The sequence below is a fragment of the Geotrypetes seraphini genome, chromosome 2, assembly GCF_902459505.1.
Source record: "Geotrypetes seraphini chromosome 2, aGeoSer1.1, whole genome shotgun sequence".
In the NCBI taxonomy this organism is placed as follows: domain Eukaryota; kingdom Metazoa; phylum Chordata; class Amphibia; order Gymnophiona; family Dermophiidae; genus Geotrypetes; species Geotrypetes seraphini.
Genome location: NC_047085.1, coordinates 311,549,957 through 311,567,210, shown reverse-complemented (window position 1 = coordinate 311,567,210; position 17,254 = coordinate 311,549,957). Strand labels below are relative to the sequence as shown.

General features: G+C 47.6%; 1 protein-coding gene across 1 annotated transcript in view; it reads left to right on the top strand.

Annotated features, from left to right (window-relative positions):
* DNAJC13 (DnaJ heat shock protein family (Hsp40) member C13) overlaps positions 1–17,254 on the top strand; it is a 495,155-nt gene that overhangs the window by 114,251 nt on the left and 363,650 nt on the right. Inside the window, 1 exon segment of the mRNA XM_033929988.1 lies at positions 9,653–9,709. Within this exon segment, the coding sequence (XP_033785879.1) occupies positions 9,653–9,709 (57 nt within the window).

Genomic DNA, 17,254 nt, shown 5'->3' with positions numbered 1-17,254 from the left:
GTGACGGCACCGACGGAGCCCCGGTACGGACAATTTTAGAGTGATTGCACTCTAAGAACTTTTTAGAAAGTTCTAGCTCGGCCGCACCGCGCACGCGCGAGTGCCTTCCCGCCCGACAGAGGCGCGCGGTCCCTCAGTTTCTTAGTTTCCGCGGAGCTAAGAAGACGCGTTTTCAACGGCTGTTGAAATTTTCTCCTAACTTGCCTTCCCGCTCGCGTAAACGTTTTGGCTTAAATTGCCTTTTTTCTTTCTATCCCATTTGTAAAAAAAAAAAAAAAAAACTTTCATTTTTATTCTTTATTTTTCGGTTTTCCCCGGCGGGGCCTTCTGCCACCATCGAAGCCTCGGCCTTCGATTTGGCGGAAGCCGTTTTTACTTTCATGCCCCCTCAACCGGGTTTTAAAAAGTGCCAGCGGTGTGCTAGGCCTATATCTCTCACGGACCCACACAACTGGTGTTTACAGTGTTTGGGTCCTGAGCATCAGGCCTCTTCTTGCACCCGCTGTGCTACTTTAAAAAAACGGACATTGAAAAATCGCCAAATTCAGCAGCGATTGTTATTCGGTGCCGAGATGTCCGACCCCGTTCCTTCGACTCCGGCTTCGGCACCGATTCAGTCGGCACCCTCATCTTCGACGCCGCGTGATTCCACACCGGCGTCTCAACAGTCAGGTAAGCCGGCTAAGAAGCCTTCCCCGCTGGAACGTCTTCCGGCCTCGAGTGCAGTGAGTCCAATCCTGCCGCCTGTAAGACGCCAGCGGAAGCGCTCCGCCCCTATAGAGGTGAGTCCCTCGACATCGGGCTCCTCATCTCCGGGGCGTCGAGCGGCACCGCAGGTACCGCAGAAGAAAAAAGCGGTACCGGTGCCATCCCTCGATGACCGCATTACGGCCATCCTTCAGGTGCAGCTTAAGGAGCAATTAGAACGACTCCTTCCTGCTATCATGACACCGAACCTTCCGGTGCCAGTCCGCACCGAGCCACCGGTACCGGTTATGGATCAACCCGTATCGATACCGATTGTGGAACCCGTGTTACCCGCTTCCACTGTCTCGGTACCGCTTCACCTAACCTCATCGGTATCGATGCCAGTCCTGGCACCGGAGCCGAGAGCTCACCATCAATCGGTGCAGACTTCGGCACCGGTGCGACCGATAACTTCTCCTGACTCGGTATCGATGAGGTCGGGTAAGTCGGTGCGCAAAACCCGACACATGCAAACGTCGACACCTGAGTCTCGGGACCATTCTTCCCATGTCAGGGACCCTGATCTGTGGGGAGACTCAGAGGAACCCTTTCTTTCTGAAGGCGAATGTTCCTCAGAGGAGGAGGATTCGGCTGTCCCTGACCCATCCTCCAAACAGGCCACTTCCTCTTTCTCTAGTTTTTTGAAAGAGATGTGTGAGTCCTTGTCCATTCCTTTGGAGGCTGAATCCAAAAAGTCTAAAGCTTTTTTGGATGCCCTTGATTTTGATCAGCCTCCAAAGGAATTTTTGAAACTTCCCCTTCATGACATCTTGAGGGAAACTTTCTATAAGAATTTAGAGACTCCTTTAACTGTCCCAGGGGCCCCACGTAAACTGGATTCTCTATATAAAGTAATTCCCATTCCTGGGTTCGACAAACCTCAACTTCCACATGAATCCTTATTTGTCGAATCCACCCTTAAAAAGACTTCAGGAGCCAGTGTATATGCATCTGTCCCTCCTGGCAGAGAAGGAAGGGCCATGGATAAATTTGGTAAGAGGCTCTACCAAAATGCTATGTTAGCAAATAGGGCTAGTAATTATGCTTTTCATTTTTCTTTTTATTTAAAGCATCTCCTTACCACCATGGCTTCTTTCGAAAAATATCTTCCTTCACGAAAGCATCCCGCTTTTCACGCATGCTTGTCGTCTCTTCTACAATTACGTAAGTTTATGGTGAGATCCATATATGACACCTTTGAACTAACATCCAGAGCGACAGCAATGTCAGTAGCTATGCGTCGTTTGGCCTGGCTTCGGGTATCCGAGCTTGATGTTAACCATCAAGATCGGTTAGCCAATGCCCCATGCCTAGGGGATGAGCTCTTTGGGGATTCCATGGACTCAACCACACAAAAGCTCTCTGCTCATGAGACGCGCTGGGATACCCTGCTCAAGAATAAAAAGAAGCCTCCTCCGCCAAGACCATACAGGCAGCAATCGGCCTATCAACGCCGCTTCACAGCTCGTCCATTGACTACCACTGCTCAGCAACCTAGGCGTCAGAGGCAGCAACAACGTCAGCCTCCCAGACAACAGCAGCAGCAACAAGCTGTAAAACAACCTCCTCAGCAGAAGTCACAGCCCTTTTGACTTCATTCTCCACAGTATAGCCAGTATCCCTATTCCTGCTCTCCTGCCTCAGCCTATAGGAGGTCGACTTTCTCTGTTCCTCAGCCGGTGGGAAGTAATCACATCGGACCAATGGGTCCTCAACATCATCCGCCACGGCTACTCTCTCAACTTTCAGACTCTTCCACCTCAAAGCCTGCCAAAAGAGTCTGCTTTGAACAGTCCTCAATCGGCCCTCCTTATTCAGGAGGTCCAATCCCTCCTCCTTCTGAACGCTATAGAGGAAGTTCCTCTAGATCAAAAGGGGCAGGGATTCTACTCCCGTTACTTTCTAGTTCCCAAAAAGACAGGAGATCTCAGACCCATCCTGGATCTTCGCGATCTCAACATTTATCTAGTAAAAGAAAAATTCAAGATGCTTTCTTTAGCCATCCTTTATCCCCTCCTAAATCAAAACGACTGGCTATGCTCCCTCGATCTCAAAGAGGCTTACACTCACATACCGATCAATGTAACCTCAAGACCATATCTCCGATTCATGATCAATCATTGTCATTACCAGTACAAGGTACTGCCCTTCGGTCTTGCCTCTTCTCCAAGGGTATTCACCAAATGTCTCATTGTGGTAGCGGCATTTCTACGCTCTCACCACCTGCATGTATTCCCTTACCTGGACGATTGGTTGATCAAAGACACTTCCGCTCAAGCAGTCCTTCTGGCCACCAACCAAACCATCCAGTTTCTACAACTTCTGGGATTCGAGATCAATCTACCCAAATCTCATATCATTCCCACTCAGAGGCTTCAATTCATTGGAGCGATCCTGGATACACTCCTCATGAGAGCTTTCCTACCATCCAATCGTCTCCAGACTCTTCAGTCTCTATGTCACCAGGTGCTTCCTCTGCCGTCCATCTCAGCAAGACAAATGATGGTACTCTTGGGGCACATGGCATCCACAGTTCATGTCACACCTCATGCCCGTCTTCACCTGCGCACTCCTCAATGGACCCTTGCTACCCAGTGGTCCCAAGCGTCGGATCCTTGCTCACGACACATATCTGTGACATCATCTCTTCGTCAGTCTCTTCAATGGTGGTTGGTATCCTCAAATCTATCCAGAGGTCTTCTGTTTCATCAGCCTCCTCATCAACTAGTCATCACCACCGACGCCTCTCTGTACGCATGGGGAGCTCACTTGAACGAGTTCCAGACTCAAGGTCTTTGGTCAGCCCAGGAAAGGAAGCATCAAATAAATTTCCTGGAACTCAGAGCGATGTTTTACGCCCTCAAGGCCTTCCAACACCTTCTCTTTCCTCAGGTCCTTCTGTTGTGCACAGACAATCAGGTTGCGATGTACTACATCAACAAACAGGGTGGGACAGGCTCTCGCCTTTTATGCCAGGAAGCCCAGAAGATCTGGACTTGGGCCATAGATCACCATCTCTTCCTGAAAGCTATATACATTCAGGGAAAACAGAATTCCTTAGCGGACAAACTCAGCAGAATTCTCCAACCTCACGAGTGGACACTCGATCCAGTAACTCTGCAGTCTATCTTCAATCAATGGGGCACTCCTCAGATAGACCTCTTTGCAGCTCCTCACAATCATCAGCTGCCCCTTTTCTGCTCCAGACTTTACTCTCCACACCGTCTAACAGCAGATGCTTTTCTCCTCGACTGGTCGAATCTGTTCCTGTACGCCTTCCCTCCTCTGCCTCTCATGTTGAGAACCTTGTTCAAGCTCAAGAGGGAACGAGCCACCATGATTCTGATTGCTCCGAGGTGGCCCAGGCAACATTGGTTCTCCCTTCTACTTCAACTCAGTTCCAGGGAACCTTTTCTTCTTCCTCTGTTTCCTTCTCTGCTTACGCAACAGCAGGGAACCCTTCTGCATCCCAACCTCCAGTCTCTACACCTGATGGCTTGGTATCTCTCGGGCTGAACTCGACTGATACTCTTTTGTCTCAGCCCGTTCGTTCCATTCTGGATGCCTCCAGGAAACCAGCCACTCTACAATGTTACCATCAAAAGTGGACGAGATTTTCTTCCTGGTGTCTTCTTCATCATCTTGATCCCACTTCCCTAGCAGTGGAGACGTTGTTGGATTATCTTCTTTCTTTGTCTGACTCTGGCCTGAAGTCCTCTTCCATCAGGGTCCACCTCAGTGCCATTTCAGCTTTTCATGAGCCAGTCCATGGAAAACTTCTTTCAGCTCATCCCCTGGTGTCCAGGTTCATGCGTGGGCTTTTCAATGTGAAACCACCTCTTAAAGCCCCTCCGGTTATCTGGGATCTCAATGTGGTTCTTTCAGCTTTAATGAAACCTCCATTTGAGCCTTTAGCTACGTCTCCTTTCAAATTTCTCACTTGGAAGGTTCTTTTCCTTATTGCTCTTACCTCTGCCAGGAGAGTCAGTGAGCTTCATGCACTGGTTGCAGATCCACCTTTTACGGTTTTTCACCATGACAAGGTGGTTCTGCGTACACATCCAAAGTTTCTCCCCAAGGTTGTTTCTGAATTTCATCTCAACCAATCCATTGTTCTACCTGTTTTCTTTCCAAAACCTCATTCTCATTCTGGGGAACAAGCTCTGCATACTTTGGATTGTAAAAGGGCTCTTGCTTACTATCTGGAGCGTACGAAACCCCACAGATCAGTTCCCCAGCTTTTTCTGTCCTTTGATCCGAATAAATTGGGACGTCCTGTTTCGAAACGTACATTGTCTACTTGGCTAGCAGCGTGCATTTCATTCTGTTATGCTCAGACCGGACTGACACTGGAAGGTTCTGTCACGGCCCATAGAGTCAGAGCAATGGCAGCATCTGTAGCTTTCCTCCGCTCCACTCCTATTGAGGAAATCTGCAAAGCTGCTACTTGGTCCTCAGTTCACACTTTTACATCTCATTATTGTCTGGATGCATTCTCCAGAAGGGATGGTCACTTCGGCCAATCTGTTTTACAAAATTTGTTTTCTTAATGGCCAACCTTCCCTCCATCCCTCTTTTTGTTAGCTTGGAGGTCACCCATCAGTCAAGAATATGCTGCCTGCTTGTCCTGGGATAAAGCACAGTTACTTACCGTAACAGGTGTTATCCAGGGACAGCAGGCAGATATTCTTGCGTCCCACCCACCTCCCCGGGTTGGCTTCTTAGCTGGCTTATACTAACTGAGGGACCGCGCGCCTCTGTCGGGCGGGAAGGCACTCGCGCGTGCGCGGTGCGGCCGAGCTAGAACTTTCTAAAAAGTTCTTAGAGTGCAATCACTCTAAAATTGTCCGTACCGGGGCTCCGTCGGTGCCGTCACCCATCAGTCAAGAATATCTGCCTGCTGTCCCTGGATAACACCTGTTACGGTAAGTAACTGTGCTTTCTGATCTGCTCAGCTTATTTTTTTTTTTTTTGTCATCCATTCGACCCTTTTTGGTGGCTTCAGTGCTAATATGATTTTTTCTGTTCCCCACTACCTTTTTTTTGTCTTCCTTTCTGTTCTTCCCTATCATATGAAGCAAATCTTTCCTTCCCTTTATATCCAAATTGTCTGTTTTGTCTTGGTTGATTTACCCTGTTTGTCCTAATTTATTTTATAACTTTTTAATCCTGTTCAGCATAAACAGCTTTGGTTTAACAATTGGCAGTATATCAAATAAAGTAACTGTAATTGAGACCCCTTATTCAGGGGTTCTCTACCTAGGGAAGTAAAGCAGGTTCCATGGAGCCAGACTGGAGCTTCACAGGGCAAGCTTCGGGTGGACCTGTAGAGCCAGCCTACTATGTGCCACCTTAGAGCTTGGGTCCATCCCCCTGAGAGCAAGCTTACCTTCTGAACTTTACAGAGGTTTAAGCGCAAGCTGGATGTCCTCTTGAGTAAGAGCCCTCAGGGTATATACAGGGCGCATGCTGCATTTTCCTGCCCCCATTTGCGTGTCGAGTTTCCGAGGGGGTGGAGGTTTTGGTCGGGGTCTGTCTGACTGGCAGCCTGAAGATTTTGAAGATTGGATTGTTCGGTGAAATTCTGAGACAGAGATTACTTTCCCTTTACTTCAGCTGCAGACAGAGAGCTGACAGGAAAGCACTGCAGAGATTGAGTACAGCCTTATTATTTCTTATGGGAAAATCGTGAGTTGGGGGTGGAATACAACTCATTTTTGAGGGTTTCTGGGGTAGGGTTCTGATCGCCTTCCTCCAAAACTCATATTTCAGCATTTTTTTAAATTAGCTTTCACTGGTCGTTTTTGGTGTGATTTTTCTGGAAATGGCCATCTTGAATTTTAAACAATATTTTTTTTTTCTCTCTCTCAATTTATGAGAGGTTTGCTGTTGCTCAAACCCCCAGTCAGACCTCCTGTTGTATCATGGGACCTCGGTGTCATCCTCACGTAGCTGATGAGAGCTCCATTCGAGCCATTTGATAACTACCACCTGAAATTTTTGACCTGAGGCACCTGGTGGTGGTCAGTACAGCCTTACAGAGTCAGTTAGTTCCAGGCTATAGTGGTTGATTCACCTTCCATAAGATTTCATTGCAAAGTAGTTCTTTGCATGCATCCTACTGTAAATTCCTTCATAAGGCTGTGTCAGAATTCCATCTTAACCAGTCAATTGTTCTGCTAACTTTCTTCCCAAAATCCCAGTCTCATCCCGACAAAAGTGCACTGTACACCTTGCATTGCAAGAGAGCCTTGGCCTTCTATCTGGAGCAGACTAAAGCCCATAGGCAGCCCACCCAGCTTTCTGTTTCTTTTGAACCCAATAGGATGGGGACTGCTACATAGTAACATAATAGATGATGGCAGATAAAAACCCGAATGGTCCATCCAGTTTGCCCAACCTGATTCAATTTAAATTTTTTAATTTTTTTCTTCTTAGCTATTTCTGGGCAAGAATCCAAAGCTCTACCAGGTACTGTGCTTGGGTTCCAACTGCCGAAATCTCCGTCAAAACCTACTCCAGCCCATCCTCCCCCAAACGGCCAAATTCTCTTATGCCTCACCTCTGTATCATACTCTCCTATATTTTTTGATGATTTTACATTGTACCTGTATTCGCTGTTTGTCCAGCTCTTCTTTGTTGTAAACCACCTCGAACTACCACGGCTTTGGCGGAATATAAGAATAAACTTATTATTATAAAGATACAGACCATGCAAGTCTGCCCATTACTGGCCTTAGTTCAATTTTTAATATTATTTTCTGATTCTAGATCCTCTGTGTTCATCCCACGCTTCTTTGAACTCAGTCACCATTTTCCTCTCCACCACCTCTCTTGGGAGTGCATTCCAGGCATCCACCACCCTCTCTGTAAAGTAGAATTTCCTAACATTGCTCTTGAATCTACCACCCCTCAACCTCAAATTATGTCCTCTGGTTTTACCATTTTCCTTTCTCTGGGAAAGATTTTGTTCTACGTTAATACCCTACTGTTGGTAAACATACTCTATCCAGTTGGCTAGCGGACTGCATCTCTTTTACTTATGCCCATGCAGGTCTTACTCGAGGGCCATGTCATGGCATACAATCTCAGAGAAATGGCTGCATTGGTAGCCCACTTGAGATCAGCCTCAATAAAGAGTAAAGATGATTTGAATGGCTGTGGTGTCTTCAGCACACAGATTCACATCCCACTAAAGCTAGAGCAGAATTCCTTACACTACAGTAAGTTTGGTCAGTCAGTCCCTCAGAATCTGTTTGGGGTCTAGAATCCAACCTTACCTATCCCCCCAAACCTTTTTGTTTCTGTTCCAAAAATAAAACAAACAAAAAACCACACGCATAACAAAATCTCCAAAATTGTATGTGGGTTTAAAAAAAAAAAAAAAATTTGTTTTAGGCCTTAGCCTCTTTCCAGTCGTGTTCTTACCCTTTTGAGTTTGCCTGGTAGCTAGGGATTCCCCTATATGATAATGATATCCTGCTTGATCCTGGAGAATGCAAAGTTACTCACCTGTAGCAGGTGTTCTCGAGGACAACAGGGCACATACACATACCCACCCACCTCCCCTCCCCTAAGAAGTGTATCTTATTAGCTATTGTAATATATGGACTGGTCTCGTGCAATGACTGAAGGCAGTCGTGCATGCATATTTCAAAAGCTTCCAGAAAGAAGCACTGGGCTCTGTTGGATGATGTCACCCACATGTGAGAATGTATCCTGCTGTTCTCAGAGAACAACTGCTATAGGTGAGTAACTCTGCTTTTCTTGCCATCTATAGAAAACACTTGTTACAAATAAGATATTCAGCTTATTATAATTTCTTATATTTGAGTGCATATTTTTGCATGTTCTGCTCTCCCAACCACTAGACCAGTGGTTCCAGTACCTGTCCTGGGGGACCCCCAGCCAGTCAGGTTTTCAAGATATCCCTAATGAATATGCATGAGAGAGATTTGCATATAATGGAAGTGACAGGTATGCAAATCTCTCTCATGCATATTCATTAGAGATATCTTGAAAACCTGACTGGCTGGGGGTCCCCCAGGACAGGTTTGGGAACCACTGCACTAGACCATCACTTGCCTTTGATCCAAATTTCTTAGAAACTTTTTAAAAATGAATGGAAAGAATTAATTTGGATTATGGAAAGAATATAGAAGATTTTACTATCTCAAATTTTACAGTAAGAATTTTTTAAATAGAACTAGTTAGTAGTTGTTCATTTACTTTACTATTTTTATATGGTGTCTCAAATTAATGATTGGGGTTTTCATGCATTATCATGCCTTTCTCTATAGACAAGTAGAATTATTCAGCCACTCGTGGCTGACATCATTCATTGGCATGAATGCAGAATATTTTTCCAAAAACCTTAAAAAGCTTTTTGGGTCAAGCATGAGATTTTCAGTGTCTAAAAAGAGAGCACTGAGGGTATATGTTCACACAAAAGACCCGTTAAAAGTTTCCCCTTGTGGACAGAAGCCCAAATAAAGGGACTAACTACAGCCCACAAACACAAATCCAAAAAAACTGAGCAGTGGTTTTCAGTAAAGTCATTCACCTCTTTCTTCTATGTGTCTAAATCTATGTAATCTTCATTATTTAACAGAGCTATTGAATCAAATCTCACTTATTGTAGACAACCATGAGCCTTAGGTGACTATGGAGTTGATGTCTATCTCTGAAATCCTGCAGGATAAACTGATAAACTTTACTGTAGAGTCGAGGCTTGATGTCTGTAATGGAAAGCTCTTACATTTTGTGACTACATAAGATGCAAAACATAATATGATCCACGATTGTAACTGATATACTGTTGTCTTTGGTGAACTTTTTACAGAGAAGCAACTTTACTGTATTTTGGATCTTTTTTACTTAGTTTATGAATATGCTTACCTTCCAGCACCCTTCCATGGCAATAGTAAAAGGAGCTGGTTTGGTTATGAAGGCCATAATTGAGGTGAGTCTTTATTTTAATTTTTATTAGAGGGAATTGTTTCATTTTAGAGTTTTGCTCTGTAAGAAGATTGTTGGAAACATTTCTTCTTTCTGTAGCTTATAGAGGTTGAATTTAAAGTGGTTCTGCCTTGAAAGATGAAAAATCTGTGTATTTTACATTCTTTTAAAAATAATGTTAGTCAATGAGATTACTTGGATAAATGTTTGATGACTTTAAAATATGATCAGGTGCAGCTTGTACTGGGAATGCTACTAGCAAAGTATTATTGAAAAAAGTATTTTTGCCAAATTGAATCATTAAATTAGATAATAAACTTTCAACTTTTCATGCACATTTACCATTAAATCTGAAAGGAAAACTTAATCTCAAAGGAGATATTGAACATGAGTTGAAATTCCATTGTCATACTCTACATTTTTGCTCACCCTCTTTCATGTAAAACCAGCTGCTTGATAGAGAATCATAAATCTTCATCTCTCTATTTTTTTTAACTTAATGTTTTTCCTTAACCCTTGTGCCATAACTGAGGTCATATAAGTGGAGATCACTTTATCTGAATACCCCTTTCAAGAGCCAAGCTATAAGACAAAAGGGACCTGGATCGAACATGGGAATGGGGCCCTGAGTCAGAAGATTGAGCGAAAGAGGAAGAGGATCCAACACCAGATCCGCATACCATGGGTGTCTGGGCCAATCTGGAGCCACCAGAACCACCAGGCCCGGTTGATGAACAATTTGGAGAAGAACTCTGCCCACTAATGGCCACGGAGGGAACACATACAACATCCCCTCCTTTGGACATGGTCGAACCAGAGCATCCAGACCCTTGGCCTGACCGTCTCTGCGACGACTGAAGAAACAGGGTATTTTGGCGTTGACCCCTGTGCCTATCAAGTCTGCACGATCAACTGAAAGGCCACTTGGCTTAGACATCACTCTCTGAGATCTAACACGTGACGACTGAGAAAGTCCACTTGAACATTGTCCACTCCGGCTATGTAGGAGGCCAAGATGTCCTGAAGATGTGAATCTGCCCATACCATGAGCAGAGCCGCCTCCTGAAAACGGCATCCTGATTGTAGGCAGCTGTAGGCGTCTTACAGCTGTCAAACCAGCCAATCGGGATACATGTTTAAAAAAAAAAAATCAACCCCAGGCAGGCTGCCTACAGTGGAGGTGCCTCCGGGAGCCCAGGGAGGCCCGCAAGGCTGCACAGGTTTGCCTAAGGCTAGCCATGTCTCCTTAGTAGAGCGGGAGACGCTTATAATGTAGGCCAGCAAAATGCTGGCCTACATTGTGACTAGACATGGCCACTATACTTACTGCAGCAAGTACTATACTGCCACGATAAGTACAGCGGCTGACAGTCTTCCCCCCTCCCCTGGAATGAACGAGGCAAGAGAGATGCCCATAGGAGGCCTTTGGCACCTGGGCCAATCAGGCCTTAGGCCCCTTCCCGGTGCATTCTGTACTTTGGGGGTGGGGTGGGGGATCTTCCGGCAGGAGGGGTTGGACACCCTCCTGCCAGCGAACTTTGGCAGGGGATCTTCAGGCAGGAGTTGGGCAGCCTCATTCCAGCAATCGTCGGAGTGGGGGGCCTTCTGGCAGGAGGGGTTGGGTACTCTTCTGCCGGCGATCATCGGGGGGAGTGGGGGGGACTGGCAGTCGCTATACTTATTGCAGCAGGGAGATCCTTTGCCACGATAAGTGTAGTGGCTGCATCTAAAATAAACCCAGTTCTGTAACTGGCGTCTGTAACATGGATGTCGGTTACAGAATCGGGTTTATTTTAGGCGGCTTTAGGCCTGATTCTGTATAGGACGCCCGTCAGATTCTGAGACCGGGTGTCCTATACAGAATCCGGGTCTTAGTGTGGAAGGGAATTGTACTTGCTTTTCTGGTATTCAAAACCACCTCCAATTGTAAGTTTGACTTTTAAAGGTCTGTTAGTTAATCATTTCTAGAGGATGTTAAAATTTCCCAAATCTGTCTTTAGGTGCCACTTACATATATAAGTACAGATATACAATCCTTTATCCAAAATTCCAAAAACCAAAAGTTTCAGCACCAGAAGTCCCCCAAAGTGACACACTGAAACTATGCAGGTGCATTGTGACTCCTTTTCTCCTAGAAGATGTGCCTATGCTGCTTATCAAGGACTGAAAATATCAGCTGCAGATCCTCTTTAGGGTGGTAGTGAGAAGCAGAAAAAAAGCATCTATCTCTGTTGTAAGCACAGAATTATTGTAGAAACTTGGTCATGGAGTAACTATAGCATTATAGTGTAGGAACTACAACCATATGTGACACAAAGAATAGAAAGATTGTTGACATTTTATAGTTTTACAGTGACAATGATGACAGAAATGAATGAAAAACAGGAATATATAATGCATAGGGCAAAAAAATTGAAGATTTGGACTATGCACTAATAGAGTGGGTTTGATAGTGAAGAAGGGAACACATGCTATTGACTGGTTCAGTGGTCAAAAAATGCCATGACGAACTGAATATTGAAGGTTAATGTGTGAATATTCAGAAGGGTGTCTACAATAAATTTAAGAAGCGTCATGGTGTTAAATATCTCAAAATCTGTGACAAAATCTACTGCTGGTTTAGGCAGCTGAAAGTTACATTGATAAATTTGCCCAGATGTCTGATAGAAACCTCGGTCCTGAACAGATTTACAGTGCTGATAAAACAGCTCTCTACTGGTGCTGTGGTCCAAGAAAAACATTACTGTACCAAAAACACTGGTTTTTAAATTAAATAATCTACTAGATTCAATTCACGTTTATATTTTATATTAAATGCCCAATCTCCTGCATGGGAAGACATAAGAGTGATCATATTATACACTATACTACCGTATTTTCACGCATATAACGCGCACGTTATACGCGTTTTTACCTACCGCGCATACCCCTCGCGCGTTATATGCGTGAGCGCGGTATACGAAAGTTTTCAAACATAGTTCCCACCCCGCCCGACGCCCGATTCACCCCCCCAGCAGGACCACTCGCACCCCCACCCCGAACGACCACTCGCACGCGCTCCCACCCGCACCCGCATCCACGATCGGAGCAAGAGGGAGCCCAAGCCCTCTTGCCCGGCCGACTCCCCGACGTCCGATACATCCCCCCCCCCGGCAGGACCACTCGCACCCCCACCCCGAAGGACCGCCGACTTCCCGACAATATCGGGCCAGAAGGGAGCCCAAACCCTCCTGGCCACGGCGACCCCCTAACCCCACCCCGCACTACATTACGGGCAGGAGGGATCCCAGGCCCTCCTGCCCTCGACGCAAACCCCCCTCCCCCCCCAACGACCGTCCCCCCCCCCAAGAACCTCCGACCGCCCCCCCAGCCGACCCGCGACCCCCCTGGCCGACCCCCACGACCCCCCCACCCCCCTTCCCCGTACCTTTGGAAGTTGGCCGGACAGACGGGAGCCAAACCCGCCTGTCCGGCAGGCAGCCAACGAAGGAATGAGGCCGGATTGGCCCATCCGTCCTAAAGCTCCGCCTACTGGTGGGGCCTAAGGCGCGTGGGCCAATCAGAATAGGCCCTGGAGCCTTAGGTCCCACCTGGGGGCGCGGCCTGAGGCACATGGGCCCAACCCGACCATGTGCCTCAGGCCGCGCCCCCAGGTGGGACCTAAGGCTCCAGGGCCTATTCTGATTGGCCCACGCGCCTTAGGCCCCACCAGTAGGCGGAGCTTTAGGACGGATGGGCCAATCCGGCCTCATTCCTTCGTTGGCTGCCTGCCGGACAGGCGGGTTTGGCTCCCGTCTGTCCGGCCAACTACCAAAGGTACGGGGAAGGGGGGTGGGGGGGTCGTGGGGGTCGCCAGGGGGGTCGCGGGTCGGCTGGGGGAGCGGTCGGAGGTTCTTGGGGGGGGCGGTCGTTGGGGGGGAGGGGGGTTTGCGTCGAGGGCAGGAGGGCCTGGGATCCCTCCTGCCCGTAATGTAGTGCGGGGTGGGGTTAGGGGGTCGCCGTGGCCAGGAGGGTTTGGGCTCCCTTCTGGCCCAACTACCAAAGGTACGGGGAAGGGGGGTGGGGGGGTCGTGGGGGTCGCCAGGGGGGGTCGCGGGTCGGCTGGGGGGGCGGTCGGAGGTTCTTGGGGGGGGGGGCGGTCGTTGGGGGGAGGGGGGTTTGCGTCGAGGGCAGGAGGGCCTGGGATCCCTCCTGCCCGTAATGTAGTGCGGGGTGGGGTTAGGAGGTCGCCGTGGCCAGGAGGATTTGGGCTCCCTCCTGGCCCGATATTGTTGGGGAGTCGGCGGTCCTTCGGGGGGAGGGATGTATCGGACGTCGGGGGGGGGGCATCCGGCTTTCAGGATGGGGACAGACCTTCAAGGGGGGACAGTGCACGGCAGTCAGGGGGGGGGGAACGGAGAGTCGGGACAGCGCACGGAGAGGCGGGGCAGTGCACGGAAGTCAGGGGGGGGTGAACGGAGAGTCGGGACAGCGCACGGAGAGGCGGGGCAGTGCACGGAAGGCAGGGGGGGTGAACGGAGAGTCGGGACAGCGCACGGAAATTCAGGGCAGTGCACGGAAGTCAGGGGGGGGTGAACGGAGAGTCGGGACAGCGCACGGAAAGTCGGGGCAGTGCACGGAAGTCAGGGGGGGTGAACGGAGAGTCGGGACAGCGCACGGAGAGGCGGGGCAGTGCACGGAAGTCAGGGGGGTGAACGGAGAGTCGGGCAGCATGCGCGGTATAATCGTGAGCGCGTTATACCAAAGTTTTTGTGCTTATCATCGTGATTTCTGCGCGCTATACACGTGTGCGCGTTTTATACGGGTGCGTGTTATTTGCGTGAAAATACGGTACACAAGGTGGTGGACTCCTGTGGAACCACATTTGGGAATACCCACTTGAGCCGATACCAACTAAGATACCATATTTTTTGCTCTATAAGACACACTTTTTTCCCCCCTCAAAAGTGGGTGGAAATAAGGTTGCGTCTTATGGAGCAAATGCCCCCCTCGCACCTTTTTTTAACCCCTCCCTGCGCCTTTCTTTAATTGCCGGCAGTCCAGCACTCCTTATGGAGCGAATATCCTCCCCCCACACCTTTCTTTAATCGCCGGCACAGGGACACAGAAGAGAGATGCTGGATGAAAGGATAGTTGAGAAAAGGAGAGATGGTGGATCTGGAGATGGTGGGGTCCATTGCTGCAGCTGCGGGGGGATGGAGATGAAAAAAAGGAAAGGGAAACAGAAGGGGAAGATGGATGGTTAGCATGGAGAAAGAAGAAAGGAGAGCCTGAAGACAAGCAGAGCCTGGGACCAACATGATTTGAAAAATGACCAGATAACAAAAGGTAGGAAAAATAATTTTATTTTCTGTTTTGTGATTACAATATGTCAGATTTGAAATGTGTATCCTTCCAGAGCTGGTGTTAGACTGCGAATGTGAGCTAGGATTAAACAGAGAGAGGAAAAGTATTTTTTGTTTATACCACAGAATCAGTGTGGGAAGGAGAGGGCAAATGGGGTGAAGAAGCTATAAAATAAACCCATCAGGATGTTTGAAAAAAAACCACCCAATTGTGCAGGAAAATCTAATGAAATCGAAAAATAGATTCAATAGGCTGAATCAAATTGAATTGTAATTTTTTTCCTGAATCGGGCAGCACTAGTCTGAATCAGTGCTACCCGATTCACTTCAGTGAATTGATTCAAATCGATTCACTTTCTAAAAAAATTGGACTCACCAATTCAGTGAGCCCTGCCATACCTCCTGGCCTCCTAAAGTAGCAGGTGGTGAGCGGCTTGGCAGAGGCAGTGCAATGAAAAGGCTTCTCCTAGCCTGCCCTGCCGGGGCCTTCCCTCTTCCGCGTCGTCAATGGCACAGCAGAAGTGCTTTTAGAAAACTCAATCATGTTTTTACTCTACCTCCTTCCCAGGGAGCTCAAAAGTGTTTTTGATCTGCTCTGTGGGGTTTTGGTTTTTTTTTTTTTTTTGGGGGGGGGGGGGGGGGGGTCTCTGTGTTTGGAGGCTCAGTGCCCGGAGGTCCCACTTGATGGAACCTATGCCTGAGAGAAGACGCAGACTTGCATGGTGGAAGTCTGCTGCTAGCAGGATCAGCCTTTGGGGACACCTAGCTAACCAGCTTGCTTTTATATTTTTTGAGCTCAGAGGCCATCCCTTGCATAGCTGCTCGCATCCCTGATTTAGTCAGGAGCTTGAGCACAGGCTGTTTGGCTTCTCTCCCCTTTCACAGTGCAATTTTCTGAGGATTGAGGTTCAGTCTAACCTCTGTCCAACTGAGAACGAGAAAACCAAGTTTTATGAGGCAGATTTCTTTTCCCTTGATTCCAGCTGAAATCTTGTCCTGAAGCAGTCAAGACACCACATGGCACAGTGAGTAAGGCTATTGAACCATATAGGGAAAATCCAGGAGAGGGTGTCCCTAAAAGTTGAATTTAAGGGTTTCTGACCCCAGAGCCCAGGTCTCCCTCCTTTAAAATCCCTTTCCCTGAGATTTTTTTCATTCAGAGAGTTCTCCACGGACCGTTTTTGTCACAATTTTTCTGATGGCGGCCATCTTAGATTTTAAATACTTTTTTTTTTCTTTTGCCTCCATCTGCCTCAAAACCACTCTATCAATCGGGATGGACTTCTTAGGCCTTTTTACACTTATATCATACCAGGTTTGTGCTGGACCAAGAAGCAATAGCGCATGGGGGAGGGGCAGGAGGCTCAGCCTCCTCTGAGTCCTCCAAGGTTGGGGATCTGTAGGAGGCATGTTCCCAGGGGATGAGACCATTCCTAGGATCCTCCAAAACTGTATTGGCCTAGCACAGTTGTGTGGGGGCTGTGGATCTCAGGACTGGCAGGAGTCCCTGCAGGGGTCGGTGAGACCCCTAGTACAAGGCTTCACCCCGGATTTTGTGAGCCTTATGTGGAATGCTTATTTGAACTGCCGAGGGTCCTCAGCGTCTATTAGCACAGCGCACCAATGGTGGCAGTGCAGGGGTTCTCCCCTCAACAGGCACCCTAACCAGACAAAGATGCAGATTTGGACCAGGAGATTCAGTCTGTCATGGACTGGGAGTATGAAAAGTCCGATTCCTAGCCACTATTATCCCAGGATGAAGTCTCTCGGGCAGAGTTTGCTTCTGTGCAAGAGGACAGATGTCAAGAGGTGGTGGTGACCCTGGATCAGGGGGAAGACCCCACAGTACGCCAGCTGTTCAGGGCCTCTGCACTTCCAAATGCTATTTCTACATCGCTGCAAGAATTAAAGCTGAAAGTCTTACCAGCTTTCTCCTCTTAATGTCTGGAGATTTTTACCTTTCATGAAATAAAACTAGTAAAATTTACTATGAGCTTTTTTTAAACCGTATTTGCATAATAATGAGCTGCTTTGTACATGACAGCTATTTTTTTTAAACACAGCATTAATTATCAGCAAATATATGTTTTTTTCCAGTTAACACATGTATATTGGGCAGTAATATTATTGCCATAACACAATTTAGTAAATATCCCCCTTAACATGTAAGCTTTCAGGGAAAGAAATGCATACTGTACCTGAAT